Source organism: Jaculus jaculus, chromosome 17, assembly GCF_020740685.1.
Source record: "Jaculus jaculus isolate mJacJac1 chromosome 17, mJacJac1.mat.Y.cur, whole genome shotgun sequence".
NCBI lineage: Eukaryota > Metazoa > Chordata > Mammalia > Rodentia > Dipodidae > Jaculus > Jaculus jaculus.
The window spans coordinates 25,155,055-25,175,580 of record NC_059118.1 but is presented as its reverse complement, the minus strand read 5'-3'; the positions used below and the strand labels follow the sequence as shown (position 1 = coordinate 25,175,580).

General features: G+C 47.3%; 2 protein-coding genes across 8 annotated transcripts in view; one reads left to right on the top strand and one right to left on the bottom strand.

Moving 5' to 3' along the window:
- Cep63 (centrosomal protein 63) overlaps nt 1–461 on the bottom strand; it is a 71,174-nt gene extending 70,713 nt beyond the window's left edge. The window contains exon 1 of one of the 2 annotated variants that reach the window (XM_045136461.1): nt 231–461. The gene's annotated coding sequence lies outside the window, so the exon portion shown is untranslated. Of the gene's footprint in view, nt 1–167; nt 204–230 lie in introns of those variants that run through there. The other variant, XM_045136463.1, reaches the window with a different exon arrangement.
- Anapc13 (anaphase promoting complex subunit 13) lies at nt 36–18,756 on the top strand. 6 transcript variants are annotated; one of them, XM_045136470.1, is made up of 3 exons: nt 138–314; nt 14,467–14,608; nt 18,594–18,756. In XM_045136470.1, exons 2-3 carry the CDS (start codon nt 14,510–14,512, stop codon nt 18,717–18,719), a joined length of 225 nt encoding a protein of 74 aa, XP_044992405.1. In that variant the 5' UTR covers nt 138–314; nt 14,467–14,509; the 3' UTR covers nt 18,720–18,756. The 6 variants fall into 6 exon arrangements, with proteins under 6 accessions (XP_044992401.1, XP_044992405.1, XP_044992404.1 ...); XM_045136469.1 differs by having other exon boundaries at nt 140–314; nt 14,483–14,608; XM_045136471.1 differs by lacking the exon at nt 138–314 and adding an exon at nt 2,889–2,913 and having other exon boundaries at nt 14,483–14,608.
- Nucleotides 18,757–20,526: the final 1,770 nt, after the last annotated feature.

The following is a 20,526-nucleotide window of genomic DNA, read 5'->3' as shown; positions in this document are numbered from 1 at the left end:
CATGCGGCCTGGAGGCCAGCGGCACGACGGCGGCCGGGGCTGTCTACGGTCTAGGACACGGCCGCGGCCGCCCGCCCGTCGGTCTTCCGTTCCGCAAGGCGGTTACGGAGCAGCCAGAGCGCGCTCCTCGGTTCCAGGATGCGCACGCGCGTCACCGCCAAACTTACGTCTAGCCTCCGGCACGGGCACGTTCATTATCCCCCCCCCCCTACACGAACAAATGGACTCACCCACATCCGGGGTCTCAAAGCGGAGCCTGCGAGTCACGTGACGCCCAGGGCGTGGTCCTGAAGAAACCGCTGTTCCCGCCGCAGGTAAGGGTTTCTCGCGCCCGTTGCCCGGGTTCTGGAAGGGGCGGTCAAGGCGTTCGGTCCTCACCGTCGAGAGGCCGGTACCACCGGCGGCCGATACCCTCACCTGACCCTCGTAGTCATTTTCCTTACCGCACGCTGTGTCGGCTGTAAAGGAACCGGCCTTGCTAGTCCTCCCCTCCGCGCTTCCGCATTTGGTATCTCCCGGGCCGGAAGTGGGAGATGTGGGCTGTATCGCGCTCCGCTGATAACCAGTGGTGGCCTGCGAGGGCCATTTCTAGAAAAGCATCTACTTCGTTGAACGTAGTTTGCAGAGCCGTGAAATTCAAAGATAAATAAAATGTGTGTCCACCTCGGGAAATGTGCGCATCGCATATCTAGAAAGACATATCTAAGCACGTGGGGCGGGGTGCTAAGCACTGTGCCGGGATATCTGCGTAACCGGTGAAGAAATGGGCTTTTTTCCCCCAAGCTCAGCCTAAGGTTTAAAGGACACAACCTGGTACCTAAGACCTTTAGACTAGCTGGCAAAAAAAGAAAAAAGAGAGAGAAAACAAGGGGTCTAGTACACAGTGACTATACTATGTGGCTAGTGCAAGTGTAAAGTGAATCCTTTTGAACTGTCAAAACTGACCTACCATTTTAATTTAATTTTATTTATTAGAGGCAGATAATGGGCACCAGGGCCTCTAGCCACTGCAAATGTATTCCAGATGCATGTCCTGTAGGAAAAAACCCCGGCAGGGGGTCCCCCACGTTCTGCCCGGATAAGGCGACACCCCAAATCACTCACAAGAAGCGGTCTTGATGCAAACTGCAAGAGGATTTTATTCCAAGCGGCTGGGGCCCACAGTCGTACACCTCACAGGGGTAGAGGACTGCAGAGCCCCGAATGCAGGAACAGGACAGTTTTTATAGGGTTTCTAACAAAGCCTGTGTATTAGACCAATCATTATTTAATATCAGGAGCCCCTGCAGGGTGTTAGCCAGTCAGTTTGTGTCACCCCACAGTTTCTAAGCCAATTAGTTTACTTTGTTCAAGCCCCTCATGGACCAATCACTCTCTTATGACCTTGGTGGTCAGCGTTTGCGCAGGTCCTTGGGTGGGAGTAGCAGAGTGTGGTACCAGTCTCCTGTGACCTTGGAGGTCAGCACTGGTGCAATTCCTTAGGTGGGGGTAACAGAGTATGGTATCAGCCTCCTATGACCTTGGTGGTCTAAGGCAGGCTGCTACAGCTTATGGTGCAAGTTACTAAGGCTTACAGTGTGGGCTATTAAGGCTACTAAGGCTTACAGTGTGGGCTATTAAGGCTTATGGTGCAGGCTATTTACAGAAACTAAATAAGTGGTTTACTTTATTACTCATTTCCCATCCTTGAGGGCTATCTCATGCCCTTTTTACCTAGTTTTATATTAGGAGTGGGCTCTGATATAATGAGAAGAGGGATTCTTTACTTGCTTCTAACAGAGAGTAAAGCCTGGAGTTTGAGGTATGCAGGGGGCCCGCTTAAGCTCCCTTTGGAGCGTGATAGTATTTCTGAGCTTCTGAATTCTTGGGCCTTTCAGTCCCACCTTGTTTGTGCATCTAGCTTTTTACGTGGATCCTGGAGAATTGAACCTAGGTCATTAGGCTTTGCAGGCACGCGCCTTAACCGCTGAGCAATCTCTCCAGCCCATGACCTACCTTTGGTTTTGTTTTGTTTTTGTTTTTCAAGGTAGGGTCTCGCTCTAGCCCAGGCTGACCTGGAATAAACTACGAAGTCTCCAGGTGGCCTCGAACTGACAGATCCTCCTACCTCTGCCACCCAAGTGCTGGGATTAAAGGCATGCACCATCACGCCCGCTAACCTACCTTTTTTAATGGATCCAGTTAAGACAAGAAAAATGTCTGGGGAGATGGCTCAGCGTTTCAAGGCACTTGCTTACAAAGCCTTCCCTCACAGGTTCCCCAGTATCCACTTAAAGCCAGATGCACAAAGTGGCACATGCATTTGGAGTTCATTTGTTTGCAGTGGCAGGAGGTTCTGGTGCACCCATTCTCTCTATGTCTCTGTCTTTCTCTGCTCACAAATAAATAAAAACATATTTTTTTAAAAAAGGCAAGAAATGGGGGGAGGGAGGGGGTTACTGTGGATATTGTTTACAATTATCTGCAGGGAGCTAATGCCGACGCCATTACAAGATGGCGCTGGCTTCCTGCCAGTCTTGAGGTAAACATTTCCTTATTTAGGCAACGCCTTGGCGCCAACCTCGCTTGAGGTTGCGCATGCGCTTGACGTACCTTGTCCCGAGCCTATCCCGTGGCTCCTGTGGGCGGGTGAGCCTGTGGCAGCCAACCAGCAGGTGCCCCGTAGTATTCTGCCCTTTAAAAGCAGCTACACTCCTGTGCCCCTCGCCCCTCGCCATCAGCTTTCCTGTTAACCAAGAGGCTCTCCAATAAAGTGTGATCAAGAAGGATCTTCGTTTGGTGGTCGTTCTTCTCCTGCAGGACAGGGGGCTCGCCCCAAAGTGGTGCCGAAACCCGGGACGCCGGGTGTTTTGTGGTCACCGGGCGAGGGGCCGAAGAGGATCCAAAACTTGACACACGGAGAGGAAGACGTCGGTAAGTCATCCCCAGTCATTATGTGCCTTTCCTTAGACCCCTACCTGATTCTTGCCATTTTCATCCCTGTGTGGTTTGTTGTTCTTATCCTTTGTTGTTGTTGCTGCCGCTGTGATGAACCTGACAAGATGTGTCGCTGTTTTGAGGAGAATTAACCTCACGGCGTGAATCGAAAGTAAACCCTTGGTAGATAACAAGTTTTTTCGCTAAGGTTTTTGACAATATTATTTAATTGTCCCGGTTGATAAGAATGCTGGTAGATAACAGCGCATAACATGGGTAATTCTCAGGGTGCAGACTTCGCGCCCATTGATTTCGTCCAGCCAATAAAAGAACTGCTTAAGCAAAGGGACATTAAGGTCTCCTCCGCAACAATAAGAAAGGTTGTTAAAGATCTGGATGAGATTGTGCCATGGTTTGGGATGTCGGGGGACTTCTCCCTCCCTAATTGGGAGAAGCTAGGTAGAGACCTAGAAGCGGCAAAACAAGAGGATAGAATTGGTAAGGGTACATTGCCGTTCTGGCGGCTTATTTGTTGTGCCACGACCCCTGACCAGGAGCCAAGACCCCCGGTCACCCAGGAGTCACCTAGAGGACCGCCACAGAAGCCGAGACACTCGAATGTAAAAGCAACAGGTTTCTTTTAATGTCAAGCTTAAGCAGGGACTCAATCCACACAGACTGACGCAGCGGGAGTGGGAGAGAGCCCCGACCTTCTAAAAGTAGGGGTTTATAAAGGAAAAGAGTGGGAAGGGGGCAAAAGGGTTATATCACATAGCATCTTTTAAAATGATTGGTTCCAAGAAGGCGCGCGCGGGAACATTTCTAGTTGCTCATCTCTGGTCAGCAGACTGCTTGCAGATCCTATCTTTTGCAAGGGGCCGGAGGCCCCCAGAGCTAAGTATTTCTGGAATGTCCTGTTGAGCAAGCGAGCATGAGTTTCAGAAGCAAAGGTCAGCACTTTAATCAGTTAGTTCCTTATCTGAGCCGAGCCCGGGATCCTCCTTTGGTTTGTCCTACAATGGCAGTGTCATTGTTTAATTAGTTACGTGTTATTTCTTTCTGGTCTCTCAATTCACTCCTGTTTGAGTAAGGGGAACCACATAGACATTATTAGAAAGGGATGGGAGGCTTTGGCAAGACAATCAGGATAGCCTTTCTGAGTCAGATTCAAATGGGGAGTCAAAAACTAGGCCTAGAAAAAGAGAAGAAATAAAAAAGGAGGGATTAAACAAAGATAAAAGTTTGCAAGATGAGCTCAAAGAAGTAGGTGAAATTTATGATTGCCCACTCTTGAGGGGGGAAGAGAAGCCTTTAATAGGCTTTATCCTCCTATTGAGGACCTTGCACATTTAAGTGTGCTAGATGCAGATGAGGAAGCTAGCTCAGATGAGGAAGCTAGCTCCGGTTCAACAGAAGAGGAAGAAGAAAATTTGTTTAAAGGGGAAGTAAAAGGACAAAAGGAGGCCACTGCCTATTATAAAAGGGAACAGCACAGGTCCCCGACTAGGCACCCTCTGCTAACAAAGGGGCCTAAAGGCCAAGGGTGTGGTCCTTCACAGTTGATAGAGCCTTCCGCACCCCCACCCTATAACTTCCCTGGGGACACATGCCGCTTCATTAAAACAAAAACCTGGTCGCGGCTGGCCTCCGCTTTTCCCGTTTTTGAGGATCCAGTAACTCAACAAAGGAGACATGAACCAGTTCCCTATAAACAACTAAAGGATCTGGATCAGGCTGTCAAGGACTTTGGACCAGGTGCGGATTATTCTGTTGCGCTGTTGCGCAGGATCATTACAGCTCCTTTGACTCCTACAGATTGGACAGAGTTGGCAAAGGCTTGTCTTTCAAAGGGCCAGTTCCTTGAGTGGAAATCTTTGGTCACAGATAATGCTCAGACACAGGCTAGACAAAATATCCAGAATGGTCACCCGGGATGGACAGCCGACATGCTCCTGGGGCTCGGCCCCCACATGGCTGACCAAGTAAATTTTCCCATAGAGGTATATCAACAGGTTAATGACATACACTATCGAGCATGGAGAGATGTCCCCAACAAGGGGGAAGTAGCTGGCAACCTGACAAAAATTATCCAGGGCCCAACAGAACCTTTTGCAGATTTCGCCGCCAGATTGATGGAGGCTGCCGAGAAAACTATAGGCACTGCAGATCATACCATGCCCTTTGTACTCCAGCTAATATATGAGCAAAGCACAAAAGAGTGCCAAAGAGCTATTAACCCAGTCAGAAAGAAGGGAATTGAGGCCTAGATTAAAGTATGTCGAGAGATTGGTGGGCCACTTTCTAATGCAGGTCTGGCCGCAGCAGTTCTTGCTGCTACTAAGTCTCAACAGACACAAAACCCAAAAGGGTGCTTTAAATGTGGACAGCTTGGGCACTTTAAGTGCCAATGCCCTTGGGATGGGGGGTCCACCCCCCCAGCTAGGGAGGGGCCAAAACAACGACCTCCTGGTACTTGTCCACGATGTAAAAAGGGTAGACATTGGGCTAATGAGTGTAGGTCGACAAAAGATATCAATGGTATGCCTATACCTCCCCTTCAACATACACAAGAGTCAAAAAACGGAATGACGGGCCCCCATCCCCAGGGCCCACAAATTTATGGGGCACTTCAGGCGCCAGTCCCAACATTGGGCCCGCCGCCGTCCTCCCGCTCAGAAGAGCCACATCAGGCTCCACAGGGTTGGACCTCTGTGCTGCCTCCGGACTGGTCCTAACCCCTGAGATGGCCATACAGGCCATAGAGACTGATGTTCGTGGACCTTTACAAAAGGAGACCGTGGGCCTCCTCTTGGGGCGTTCATCATCAACCTTAAAAGGCCTGCTTGTTTTTCCTGGAGTCATTGATCCTGATTATATGGGCACAATAAAAGTTCTCTGTCATTCCCCTTATGGGGCCGTATCTATTGCACCAGGAGATCGTATTGCTCAATTGTTGATCTTGCCCTCTAAGCATTCTACATTCCCTGCTGAGCAGAGGGAGAGGGGGGAGGGGTGTTTTGGGTCCACTGGGATAGACCTGGCTTGCTTATCACTAGAATTAGATAGAAGACCACTTTTACAGCTGACTATTGAGGGTAGGACATTTTCAGGCCTGGTGGATACAGGCGCAGACAGGAGCATTATCCAAATGAATTCTTGGCCTAAGTCTTGGCCCCTTCAAAAATCTTCACAGACCCTACACAGTCTGGGATATGCAGAGACACCCCAGATGAGCACAAAAGAACTAACTTGGTATACTGAGGAGGGACAAAAGGGAAAGGTACAGCCTTTTGTATTGGCAGTCCCGATTAATTTGTAGGGTCGGGACATTCAGTCCCAGTTGCGCCTCCGTCTGACTAATGACTATTCGGAGGCTAATAAAAATATGATAAAAATACAAGGCTTTGTCCCAGAACAGGGACTGGGAAAATTCCTCCAGGGGCGTCCAGACCCAATCATCCCAAAAGAAAAGTTGGGCCGCTCTGGATTGGGTTTTTCCTAGGGGCTGTTGAAAACGCCGCTTCCGAGAGGGTTCAGGTGCCCATTCCTTGGTTAACTAACAAAGCCATATGGGTTCCTCAATGGCCCCTATCACAGGAAAAACTGGAAGCAGCAAGAGTCTTGGTCCAGGAACAGTTGGATCTTGGCCATCTAGAGCCTTCTGTGTCCCCCTGGAACACCCCAATATTTGTGATTAAAAAACAATCAGGCAAATGGAGATTGCTCCATGATTTGAGAGCGGTTAATGCCCAAATGCAGATTCTGGGGCCTGTTCAAAGAGGCCTCCCAGCACTTTCTGCCCTGCCCAAGGGATGGCCTATCATAGTTCTAGATGTTAAGGACTGTTTTTTCTCTATACCGCTTTGTCCCCAAGATAGGGAACGCTTTGCTTTTACCCTTCCTTCAGTCAATCATGAGAGACCGGACGCTCGTTTTCAGTGGCGTGTGCTACCGCAAGGAATGGCTAACAGCCCTACTATCTGTCAGCTTTTTGTAGATGCTGCATTGGCCTCTGTCCGCCAGGAGTTCCCTTCTCTTTGCATGATTCATTATATGGATGACATTTTGTTAACAGCCCCCATATTGGCTACCCTACATTCCTCTTTTCAAAGGGTTATTCAGGCCTTAGAGAATTATGGCTTGACCATTGCCCCTGAGAAGATTCAACAGACAGATACTGTTACTTTTCTGGGGTCTGTCATTAGCCCTTGTTCTGTGAGGCCACAAAAGATGTGCATTCGCACCTCCCATTTACATACTCTCAATGATTTTCAAAAGCTACTGGGAGATATTAATTGGTTGCGAGGATTCCTTCATGTGCCTCGATCAGAGTTGTTGCCGCTCTTCTCCATCCTTGAAGGCAACCCCGATGTTTCGTCTCCTCGCATGCTTACACAATTAGCCCGCGAGGCGCTTAATAAGATCAAAGAGGCACTTAATAAAACACACCTTAATCGGTTTGATCCTTCAAAACTGCTTTTTCTATGTATTTTAAAAACTAAGGATGTCCCTACAGGAGTGATCTGGCAGGAGGGGCCCCTGTTGTGGTGAAAGGCCCAAGAATTCAGAAGCTCAGAAATACTATCACACTCCAAAGGGAGCTTAAGCGGGCCCCCTGCATACCTCAAACTCCAGGCTTTACTCTCTGTTAGAAGTAAGTAAAGAATCCCTCTTCTCATTATATCAGAGCCCGCTCCTAATATAAAACTAGGTAAAAAGGGCATGAGATAGCCCTCAAGGATGGGAAATAAGTAATGAAGTGAACCACTTATTTGGTTTCTGTAAATAGCCTGCACTATAAGCCTTACACTATAAGCCTTAATAGCCCACACTGTTAGCCTTAGTAGCTCGCACCATAAGCTATAACAGCCTGCCTCAGACCACCAAGGTCATAGGAGACTGGTACCACACTCTGCTACTCCCACCCAAGGACCTGCGCAAATGCTGACCACCAAGGTCATAAACTAATTGGCTTAGAAACTATGGGGTGGCACAAACTGACTGGCTAACACCCTGCGGGGCTCCTAATATTAGAAAATGATTGGTCTAATGCACAGGCTTTGTTAGAAACCCTATAAAAACTGTCCTGTTCCTGCATTCGGGGCTCTGCAGTCCTCTACCCCTGTGAGGTGTACGACTGTGGGCCCCAGCGCGCTTGGAATAAAATCCTCTTGCAGTTTGCATCAAGACCGCTTCTCGTGAGTGATTTGGGGTGTCGCCTTATCCGGGCAGAGCGTGGGGGCCCCCTGCGGGGGTTTTTTCCTACAGTGGCTTCATGGAAACTCCTTGGGAGCCCGCACTCTTCAGTACTTTCCACAACTGGTAGCTCGACAGGCCTTTTTGGGGCTTAAGTATTGTTTACTACACTTTACAAAGCTGCCTGACAAACTCATCATCCCCTATACTAAGGAACAGGTAGAAGTTTTGTCTGGCACTGTGGATGATTGGAGCATTCTCATGTGTGCTTTCCCAAATGTCATAGATAATCATTATCTGAAGAGCCCTATTTTGTCCTTTGTTAAAAATAATCTGGTTTACTTTCCAAAAATCACTGTTCAGGAGCCTATTACATCAGCCCCTGCCACCTTTACTGATGGTTCAAAGTCTGGTCGTGGGGCCTACTTGGTACAGGGCTCGGAGCCTGTAGTAAGAATGTTCAGACCCAATTCCCCTCAAATTGTTGAATGCCTCATTGTTTTGGAGGTCTTTCAGACATTCTCTACTTCTTTTAACTTGTTCACGGATTCCCTATATGTAGCTAATGCGGTTGCTGGCCTAGAGATTGCCGCTTCGGTTCGCTCTACTAGTCTAGTGTCTAATATTCTTTTACAACTTCAGTCTTTAATTTTGCAGCGAACTTGCCCTTTCTATGTAACTCATATTCGGGCACATTCACTACTGCCTGGCCCCTTATCACAGGCTAATGACCTCGTGGACCGGCCCACTAGGCTCGCCATGATTTCTCTGGAAGACACAAAAGCTTCAACTACTGAATTCCATAGACTATATCATGTTCCTGCAAACACCTTGAGAAAGAAATTTTCTATTTCCAAAAATGAAGCACGAGACATTGTAAAATCTTGTCGGTCTTGTGTCACCTTTTTGCCCTCCTCACATGTGGGCGTTAACCCCCGGGGCCTACGTCCTGGAGACCTTTGGCAAATGGATGTGACACATCTTCCAGAGTTTGGAAGATTAAAATACCTACATGTCTCAGTGGACACTTGTTCAGGCGTTATTTTCGCCTCTCCATTGGCAGGTGAAAAGGTCTCTCATGTCAAGACTCATTGTTTGGAGGCCTGGGCTGCTTGGGGAAAGCTGCGCCATTTAAAAACTGATAATGGCCCAGCATACACATCTACTGGTTTCCGAGCCTTCTGCGCACAAATACAGGTTGCTCATACCACTGGCCTTCCTTACAACCCACAAGGTCAAGGTATAGTAGAAAGAGCAAATAAAAGTTTGAAAACTCTCTTATTAAAACAAAAAAGGGGGAATAACAGAAAATGCGACCCCCAAGGAGAGAGTTTCCTTAGCCCTTTTTACCCTTATTTTTTTAATTTTAGACAACAATGATAAATCTGCAGCTGACAGACACAGTCAACATAGGGTCCAATCATCCAGTGAGATGGTGATGTGGAAAGATGTCTTAGATAATAAATGGAAAGGACCGAATCTTGTTGTAATAAGATCCAGGGGAGCTGTTTGTGTTTTTCCACAGGAATAGAATTCCCCTCATTGGGTTCCAGCCCGGCTGGTGAGGACAGTCAAGCGATCTTCAGAAGAAGGTCCAGAAGACAGTGATGTCCACCAGGACAAAGATGATGAAGGTCCTGTGGATAATCCTTCTCCTACGCCTGGAGCACATTGAGGGAGAACCGCGGTGGGGCATATTGTCAGCCTTTCCCAAACCTATGCCAGTGCCTCATTCCGCCACGGTCTTCCCTCGTTTCTTTACAACTGAGAAGCAGCTGGGTCTCCCCATGGTGACTAGAGACGACTTTTCTGTCGCCTTGGGGGAAAACCGAGTTTTTCAGGAATCTGGAACTCTTTGTTTTACGATTAATCAGTCACATCCATCCTGTATAGTGTTAAAAAAGCAGGCTTTTGGCTGGTTTTCGGGACGCCCAGTGTGGGGACCCGTTAACCACGAAAGACGTTCCTCTCAATATGGTCCAAAAAATGATACCTCAAAGTTCCGGTTTGCAAATTATACCTTTACTGAGCTAACAATTTGGTTTAATGGAACTTTTGTTGTTGGTGACAATGCCTCGGAGGTTTTATATCAGCCACATCTTACCCCCCGTTGCGGGGGGGTTGATGAAGGGGACCTTTGGCCATGGTCAGATTGTCAGTCATCAGCTGTCGGGTGGGCGGATAAACAACACCTCTTCACTTTCTCCCCGGAGATGAGAGGTCGCCATCCCTATGTTGGTGCCTGGAAAGACGGATTGTTCCTCCAGGATGAAAGATATAATCCATTTACAAAATGGCTCCTGTGTGGAGTGAATGGCAGCTGCACGGACTTTTCACCTTTTGTGCTGTTACAGGGAGGAATTATAGCTTGCAACAATGTCTCCGTGTCCATAGAGAAGGTGGAATTTGAAAAAGAACCACCTACGGATGGATACGGGGCACTTTGGGAGACAAGAAATAGCTCGGGGGGTGTTAAGGACATTGGACATGGCTGTGGGAGGAATACTTCTTTTGCCCCTGTGCCGGTGTGTGTCCATCCACCATTTATGTTTGTTCTTAGTAATTTCTCTTTCAGTAACTGTACCAATGTTTCCTGTTACTTGTCTCAATGCTGGAATGCCAAGGTATTCAAGAATGCTATGGTCCTTAGAGTGCCCCGGTGGGTCCCCGTGCCTGTAGAAGCCCCCAGCACACTATCGCTATTCAGACAAAAAAGAGATTTTGGTGCCACAGCAGCCGGTGTCCCTTATGAAAAGTTTACTAGGGCTGCCAATTTGTCCCGCAGCTTATCTCTGTTCTTTACAACAAATTGGTCCAAGGAGTTTGATAACAAATTAGAGGAGTTAAGAAGGGCTGTGGTTCAGATTAATTCTACCCGAGTGGACCTTAGCTTAGCAAAGGGGTTTACTTCCTGGATATCCTCAGTGTTTTCTTATTTTAAGGAATGGGTAGGAGTGGGAATGTTCCTGGTGTGCTGCCTGGGAGGATGCGTACTTTGCCTCTGGTTGATTTGCCGCCTGCGAACCCAGACTAAGAGAGACAAGGTGGTCATCTCTCAAGAGCTCGCTGCCTTGGAAAGTGGTTCCTCCCCCAAATTTGGCTGTCAGCGTTAAAAGGCAAATAGCTCCCCTGGCCCTTGCACCCTCAGGGTCTCAGAGTACCCATTACACGAGGATGGGCAGGGATCTGGTACCTTTCGTTTGACCATCGCCTTTGCACTCTCAGGGGATCTGTCCCATTGCACTGAGGAAGGGGAGGTTGAACTTCTTCCCTTAATCGGTCAACACATCATGAGGTGCGGACCTGATCGGGAGGGTGGCTATTTTTCCTGAGCTATGCCATAAGTTAACAAAAAAGGGGGAACTGCAGGGAGCTAATGCAGACGCCATTACAAGATGGCACTGGCTTCCTGCCAGTCTTGAGGTAAACATTTCCTTATTTAGGCAACGCCTTGGCGCCAACCTCGCTTGAGGTTGCGCATGCGCTAGACGTACCTTGTCCCGAGCCTATCCCGTGGCTCCTGTGGGCGGGTGAGCCTGTGGCAGCCAACCAGCAGGCGCCCCGTAGTATTCTGCCCTATAAAAGCAGCTACACTCCTGCACCCCTCGCCCCTCGCCATCAACTTTCCTGTTAACCAAGAGGCTCTCCAATAAAGTGTGATCAAGAAGGATCTTCGTTTGGTGGTCGTTCTTCTCCTGTAGGACAGGGGGCTCACCCCAATTATGGAAGTTGTCAATAAAAAAAAAGTCAAGAAAGCCAGGCATGTTGGGGCACACAAAGGTAGGAGGATCACTGTGAGTTCAAGACTAGCCTGGGACTACAGAGTGAGTTCCAGGTCAGCCTGTACTAGAGTGAGACCTACCACAAACATCACCCCCTCCCCCTGCCCAGGCTGGAGAGATGACTCAATGGTTACAGGCATTTGCTTGCAAAATCTTGAACAGTTCAGGTTCAGTTCGCCAGTACCCACACAAATACAAATGCACAAAATTGCACATTCATCTGGGGTTTGTTTACAGTGAATCTGCCTCTTTCTTTCTGTCACACAAATAATAAAAATTGAAAAACAAAAACAGGAAAAAGACAAGAAAAACACATTAAAGGCCAAATGTCTTCTTAAGCTGGGGTGATTTTAGAAAACAGTTTAACCTGTGTAGGGCTGGGGAATAGGCAGGTTTGGATCAGCAGAGGAAAGCGTACATTAAAGGGTACCCCAGGGAACTGAGCAGCAAGAAGAGAGTGGTACCGAAAAAGGAGAGACCTTGTAGGAAAGGGACTCCAGAGCTTAACTAGAACTGAAAGGAAGGACCAGTGTATAAATTTTCTATAGACAAGACTCTCCAACTGGTTCTGAGTTAGCTACAAAGTAGGACTTGATCAAATCTGAGAGAAACATTGCGACCTCACCTGGCTGCCCCAGGGAAGAAGCTGCATCTTTCCCTTTTTTTTATTTTTATTTTTGAGGCACAGTATCACTCTAGCTAGCCAGACTGTTTGGAAATCACTCTGTATCGCAGTCCTCAAGCTCCTGGCACTCCTACCTCAGTGTCCATAGTGCTGGACTTACAAGCATGAGCCACCATGCTAGGCTGTTTTACTTGATTTTTGTTTTTTTGGATAAAATCCCTTCCCCATTCCAAACTGAGTATAGCTATAACCTAGTTAGGGCTATCTTGACATTGTACTGTTGAAGACAGTCCCATACCTGTATAACAGAGTTGAACTCCACTTCCAAGGACTATAAATTGCATGAGTCTTCGTCTCAGAAATGAGGAGTGATAGAGTGGAGTTGCTGCCAGTGGCTTCCAGGCCATTAGGATTTGTAGTTGGAAACACAATAGGATGATGCCTGTTTTGAAGCCCAAACTCAAGTAGGAAACCCAGAAGTGCTCTCCAGGATGATCAGCCTCTTGGATGAGATTACAGCTGTTAAATGAAGCAGCTAAGTAAACATCTTGACCACTTGACCCAGGCGCTGGAGAGAGTGCAGTACTGAAGATCAGGGAAGAGGGAGGCTGGAGAGATGGCTCAGTGGTTAAGAGCACTTCATGTCCCACGCAGCATGAGGGCCTGAGACTGCTCAAGGCAGAATCTTCAGCCTCCATGCAAACAGCTGGATGCGGCCACACACGTCTATAACCATAGTCCGTTATTGAGCAGACACCAAAGACTCTCTGGGGCTAGTGAAAATGGCAAGTTCCAGAAACAGGAAGCGACACCATCTCAAGAAAAAACAGGCGATTGGAAGAGGATGTATGACATCCTCCTCTGGCCACCCCAGGCCTGCTCCTGGATGCTGCATCAGCACATATACATGCATACAACACATACACACATGACCCCGCAACCACATCTACTGTGCACACACACAGAAATACCGGGGGGAGGGGGGGCTAAAGACAGCACTTAGGTGCACTTCCTGCTCAGGCATGAGGGCCCAAGACTGCCTGAGTTCAGATCTCCAGATGAAACAGCTAAGCTCAGCCACACACACGTGTAACTCCAGTCCTGCAGGCAATCAGAGACCCGAGACTCCACAGGACCCTGCAGGTTTTTACTGGAAACAGTGAAAAGACACCAGCTCAAAAACAAAGCCAGGCAGAAGAGTAATGCAGCAGGACACCTAATGTTCCACTTTGGCCACTGCAGGTGAGGGACTCTGCCACAGGTGACCGTAGGGCTCAGCAAGGGCACATACACATATACACACCACACGTCCATGTGTGTGCATGTGTGTGTGCACACACAAGCAAAATTCAAAAACAAAGAAAGTCCAGGGATGTATCTCAGTTGACCAGGTGCTTGCCTGCCATGCACAAAGCCCTGAGCTTGCTCCCCAGCACTGCGTAAACCATGTGCGACTGCATGTAAGTGCACCTGCCGACATAGTGCTTGCCTTGAGGATTAGTGTCTGGCCTGTGGTTGGTCACTTTGGACCTTTCACTCAGTGCTATCTCAACATGTTCACGAAGCTCCTGTGCCTAGGAATGCTAAGGTACTGAGTTAAGAGAGATGGAGGCTTTCATCAAAATGACGCAGGAGTGGACTGAGGAACAGGAGAGAAGCAGGTATAAACCAGGGACTCAGTAAAGGTGTGCAAACAGGGAAAAGTGAATGTGCAGGTTAGGAAAGAAAACTAATTTAGGTGTAGTATATTTCAGGGCTTTTTCCAGAAGTGTGTTGCTCTCTTGTCACACTGGGACACTGGTCTGTGTCCAACATAGACTATCAAGCAACTGTCAAATGAGGTGCGGGAACAAGCTGTTTTCTTTTGTCGCCTGACCTATGCCAGATGAGTCTTTTCTAGGGTGATGACGTGCCGTACCATCCCCTGAGTCTTCATTGAGGAAGTAGCCTCTTTGTCTTACAGATCTCACAAGAGCAAAGCTGCGGGAAGATGGACAGTGAGGTGCAGAGAGACGGGAGGATCTTGGATTTGATTGATGATGCTTGGCGAGAAGACAAGTTGCCTTATGAGGATGTTGCAATCCCACTGGTAAGTAATGGTCGAAGCTGAGGATGGCGGGTAAAAGGTGTGGTGGGATGTTGATGCCAGAGGATGAAGTAGCAAGGCCTGGTGATCAGACTGTGGCATCTCTCTACAGCTAGCTCATCAAGAACAGTGTGGCTCACAGAGGTGGTGTGACCAGGTCACTTAGGAGCCAGACCAGGACTGGGACCCAGATTTTCTGAGCCATGTTCTGTGTACCACATCAAAGCTAGATGTAAACCAAGTAATGTGAGTTGGCGCATCCATCTGGTGGCATAATTAAGAAACATTCTTGGCATGCACACATTTGCTAAGTGCTCTGGAACATATTCAGACGGTCCCTGGCTCTTATTCTTCTGTGTTCAAGCCAACAAACTCCCAGAATACTCTTTTCTTTCCTGGGCTCTGAAAAACTTCCCTGAAAGGTGCTTGTTAAACCATGTCCAATAAGTGATCCCCCAATATTTCATATATAAATGTTCAGTAAAGCTTTGTTTTTTGAGGTAGGGTCTCACTCTAGCCCAGGCAGACTTGGAATTTACTATGTAGTCTCTGGCTGGCCTCAAGCTCACAGTGATCCTCCTACCTCTGCCTCCTGAGTGCTGGGGTTAAAGGCGTGTGCCACCATGCCTGGCTTCATTGAAGCTTTTATGTAGGCCTAGGGAGATATCTCAGTGGGTAAAGAACTTGCTTCACAAGATGAAGGCCTGAGTTTGATTCCCAATACCCAAGTAAAAAAGCTGGGTGTAATGGCATGTACCTGTAATCGCAAAATTGGGAAACAGGAGGATCCCTGGCACTCACTGGCTAGCCAGTCTACAGTTAATGAACTCAAGACAGTTAAAAGACCCTGTCTCAAAAACAGGTCAATAGCATCCTGAGGAAGTCACCAGAGGTTGTCCTCTGGCCTCCACACACACATGCACAAATGTGCCACACATACCCTCAAACACATATGAACATCATACATGTGTATACGTACCACACATATGGCAACAATACCCTCTTGTTTATGTCATAGGCCTTTTAAAGAAGGAAAACAAGGGCTGGGGACTGTTTTTTATAAAGCATGCCAGTTGCTCTTCACATGATGACATAGAAATGTTGTCTTCTGCTGCTGCTATTTACTGAGAAATACAATATTCAACTCACCTACATGTCCATCTAAGAGATAGTAATGTGTTTAATGAATAATACATATTACATAATATCAAATAACAGGTCACGGTTTAGTTCAGTTGTATAGAAATCAGAATTATGGCTATCATTTATTACCAGCTGGGCACAGGTTTGGAGCAGATTTGTTGCCATGCTTGGTCTAATCAAGACCACCATGCTCACACCTGTCTTCCAGATGGACACTTTCTAGCATTATTAGAGATGCCCAATACAGAGAAAGGGGCCAATGAAACCAACTGGGAAACCCCTGAAGAGGTCCAGGCAAGGGGGAAGGTCAGAATAGGAAATAACTGGTAGAAACTTGCCAAACTTTGTACAGCAAGATTTGGGAGCCACTTACATGTTAGGAATAAGGAAAAGGGACAGTCCCATGCTGACTCCAGGTGGCAGTGTGACCCTGGTGCTGATCCATGCAGTGTGTGCATCATGGAGCTTTTGCTGCAAAACTGATTGTTCTGAAACTCAGTGGCTGTGGTGGTTTGATTCAGGTGTCCCCCATAAGCTGAGGTTCTGAATGTTAGCTTCCCAATTGATGGCAATTTGGGAATTAATGCCTCCTGGAGGCAGTGTATTGTAAGGGGTGGGTTATGGGTGTTATAGCCAGTTTCCCCTTGCCAGTGTTTGGAATACTCCTTTTCCTGTTGTCCACCTTATCTTGGCCAGGGAGTGATGTCCACCCTTTGTTCATGCCATCGTTTTCCCTGCCATCGTGGAGCCTCCCCTTGAGCCTATAAGCCAAAATAAACCTTTTTCCCACAAGCCGCTCTTGGTTGGGTGATTTCTACCAGCAATGCGAACCTGGCTGCAACAGTGGCTTAAAGTAAGAGCTGTTTGTGTCTTGATTGAGTCAGCTGGGAGTTCCAGCTGACCACTGCTAGGCTTGCTGGGACTGTGCTGTCAGCCAGCGCACGGGCGGGGCCTGGGTGGTCCAGGGTGACGGCACATGCCTGGGAGACGGGGCAGCTGGTCTGGTTCTGTCATGATCTGGGAGGCTCACCTGGGAGTGGGTCTGAGAGCCGCATAAGAGGGAACTGCAGAGCCTCTTAGAGTCCAGACGAAAAACTGACCCATGCCCAGACCAAGGCAAGTCACATGGCCACATACAAGATCAGGGGGATAAACACCCCACCTTTTTGTCAGGAGCGACTGCAAAGAACTGCAGCCATTTGTGCAATCCACCATCATGGGTGCTTGTGTTTATGATTCTGTTTTGTAGGCACATGTGCACTTTGATGCATTGGTATCCATTGCAAGAAATGAAAAATATCTTATTTAGCGCTGGGGAGATGGCTCAGCACGTAGAGGCACTTGCTTACATAATATGCCAGCCCAGGTTCAGTTCCCCAGAACCCACATAAAGCCAGATGCAAAAAGCTGCACATGCGTCTGATATTCATTCACAGCAGCAAACACATGTACATATATATGTACACATGTACGTACATACACACACACATACACACACAAGATAACTTGTGTAGAAAGCATACCACATCCCATAGATGGAATTAAATTAAGCAGTTTGCTGGCGCTGAATTAAGCACTTCACTAACAACTACTGGGTCAAATTTTCTAAGCTGACTGGAGAACAATAGCTCTTTTTTTTTTTTTTTTTTTTTTTTGGTTTTTCGAGGTAGGGTCTCACTCTGGTCCAGGCTGACCACTCTGTCATCTCAGGGTGGCCTTGAACTCTCAGCGATCCTCCTACCTCTGCCTCCCAAGTGCTGGAATTAAAGACGTGTGCCACCACGCCCGGCAATAGCTCTTGATTCTGTACGTGATGTTTGACTCTCCAACTAACATTTGTAAAGTAGGATATATGCTATTCAAATACATTTGTACCTATTGTGAGTAAATGTCATTCAATATATATAGAACTTAATTTTAAAGAGGGAAAACCTACCTGCATACTACAAATGGGAGTTTTAGAGAGAATATTAAGCAGTAGTTTGAAAAGAAATATAGTGGTATCGGTGACTTCTGGTACAAAACAGTTTCAGAAGTACTAAATTTTCATATGAGGCATAAGGAAATGACATCAGATTCTATACTGAATGTGGCGGCACCTTGCTGGGGTAAGAGAATTGCCGGTAGAGTGAGATTTGGTCTTTGCTGTTTTATGTTGTCCTGTTGTACCACTAGGGGGCGATCCCATCTTTTCATTACATTCCCAGGGTCCCTCATCATCCAGCCTACCTCTGCTGCAACCTAAACATGTTGGGTAAAGTGAATTGTTTGAGCCATTTCTTGTATTCAAGGAATATGCCAGCAAATCTGGTATGCCTTAAAGCGCTCTTCAAAGAAAAAGAAAAAAATTAGTGTTGGCTCTTCAGTGTTCCTAGCCACAAACAGTAATAGGGAGTGTTCCTTTCTAGAGCCCTAGACGCCCCCACAGTGCTAAGACTTCGATCTAAATCACCCCACTTAACCCTTACAGCAGTCTGTGAGGTGATGACTGCTTTTTTTCCCACCCACTTGCCAGAAAGTAAAGAAAGGCCCCGAAGTGTGTATACCTTGCCCAAGTAACCTAGCATGTGGCAAAGTCTTGGGCTTGGAGCCTAGTGGGTGCCAGAGGCCTCTACCCTTAGCCCCTTTCCCACGCCGCCTCTTACATTGATTCCAGGGTCATGACGCCCAGCATTCTCTCCAGGAGAGGGGCCAGGCCTCACAGGAGCTGTGCTCCCATGCTTCTCTTTAGAATGCACGGATCAGCTGTGCGGTCTGCCCCCACACGCGAGCTTCAGCGCCGGGGCCTCTGTGTTTTCGGGAGTGAGTGCTGGTCATGGTTCCACATGTCCCTTGTGCCTTTCAGAATGAGCTTCCTGAGCCCGAGCAAGACAACGGCGGCACCACAGAATCTGTGAAGGAACAAGAAATGAAGTGGACAGACCTGGCCTTACAGTACCTCCATGAGAACGGCCCCCCCATTGGAAACTGACTCCTGACACCTTTCTCACTGAGGGGTTTTTCAAAAATATGTATTTTTTTTTTCAGTCTCCAAATTCAGTTATTTGAGAAGTCAACACTCAAAACTGTGTATCCATTTGGTTTGTAGCACCGATGTGCAGAGTGAAGATGTTCTGTATGGGAAGCCAAGGCTTCTCAGGAATGACAAATATTTGGCCCTTTGTATCTACAACTCCTCATCCATTTGTGTTTGAACATGATTGGTTCAACATTTGCCTTTCACTCTGACTTTGCCTCACTGTCAAAGTTTAACACTTCCCAGTGACTGATGAGTCCTGTGGCTCATGGAACTCAGACCAGGAGAGGGAAAGGCCAAAGATGGGAGCCAGACATAAGGAGAACCACCAGCCTGAATTTCCCAGCCAAGAAATAGCCTGGGTAGTTAGCCAGATGCCTGTGCCCTGTAAATACTCCACTCACTAACACTGGGATTCCTAAGATTCCAGGTGATTTTCAAACTTTGCATTAATTAGCAAAAAGTTATCTGAGCTGGGCATGGTGGCACATGCCTTTAATCCTTGTACTTGGGAGGCTAAAGTTGGAGGATCCATGTGAGTTTGAGGCTACCCTGAGCCACCCAGGACTACAGTGAGACCCTGCTTCAAAAAAGAGTCATATGGGGCTGGAGAGATGACTTAGTCATTAAGGTACTTGCCTGTGAAGCCAGAGGACCCAGGTTTGATACCCCAGGACCCACATAAGCCAGATACACAAGGTGCATGCATCTGGAGTTCATTTGTAGCATCTGGAGCCCCTGGCATTCCCATTCTCTACCCCCCCCCACACACACACACATCTCCATCTTTGTTTCTCTCTCAAATAAAAATATTTTTTAAAAAGTTGTTATACTTACCTTCGCTCTCCCCAGCTATGGTAGCTGCCTATGGTGCCAACTAAGAAAAGGCTTTGGTTGGAGAGTCCACTCTCTCTAACTCAGTAATGCCATCTTGGCTCAAAGTTCTTACAGATAAAACTCCCCAGAATCTTTAGCTAGTACTCTGTTTAAGAATGTGTGGTTTACCAAACACATTCATAATCTTTTTCTCCTGGGACTGCCTCTTCTACTCTTTCTTTTTTCTTTTTTTTTTTTTTTTTTTTTTTTTGCTGTTTTTTTCCTTCTACCCTTTCTTTACTGTCCTTTTCATTGACATGTAGCTCTCAGAAGGAAGAAGTGGATCACAAAACAAAGGGGCTGATTTTAGGATTTTGACCAGAAAGATGGTTGCAGCAGACAGACTCACCTCTCTCTGCCTTAGTGGTCCCACCTGGTACTCCTTCTTCAGAATTAAAACCCCCTAAGGCACCATTCCTTCAATAACCAAAAAAAGACAGCCGAATGGAAAAGAAAATTATGTTTCAAAATGAAATTTTATGCCAAAAAATTACTGAACTTTTTTTTTAAAGAACCCAAAAAGCCACAGTTCTTTCACATTCTTATTAAATGATGTCTTCTGCAATTCTTTGTGGGATGTAATATGTAACACATTGACTTCTGGGAACTTGGCAAATGTTTTTGAATCCAGGCTTGCCCTGGAATGTTGGTATAGCAGTAACGTACAAGTGTTGTCTTGAGTTGATACAGGATGTGACAGTCCTTGGCTTGTCTCCTTAGCTTATGGCCCTCATCTGAGAAGTGCCCCCATATCCAAGAACAGCCTCATTGGCCACTTTGTGACCTGATGCCAGAATTGTGTCTTGTGTCAAGAATTAAAGGATCTGGGCAGGAGAAATGGCTTAGAGGTTAAGGCATTTGCCTACGAAGCCAAAGGACCTTGGTT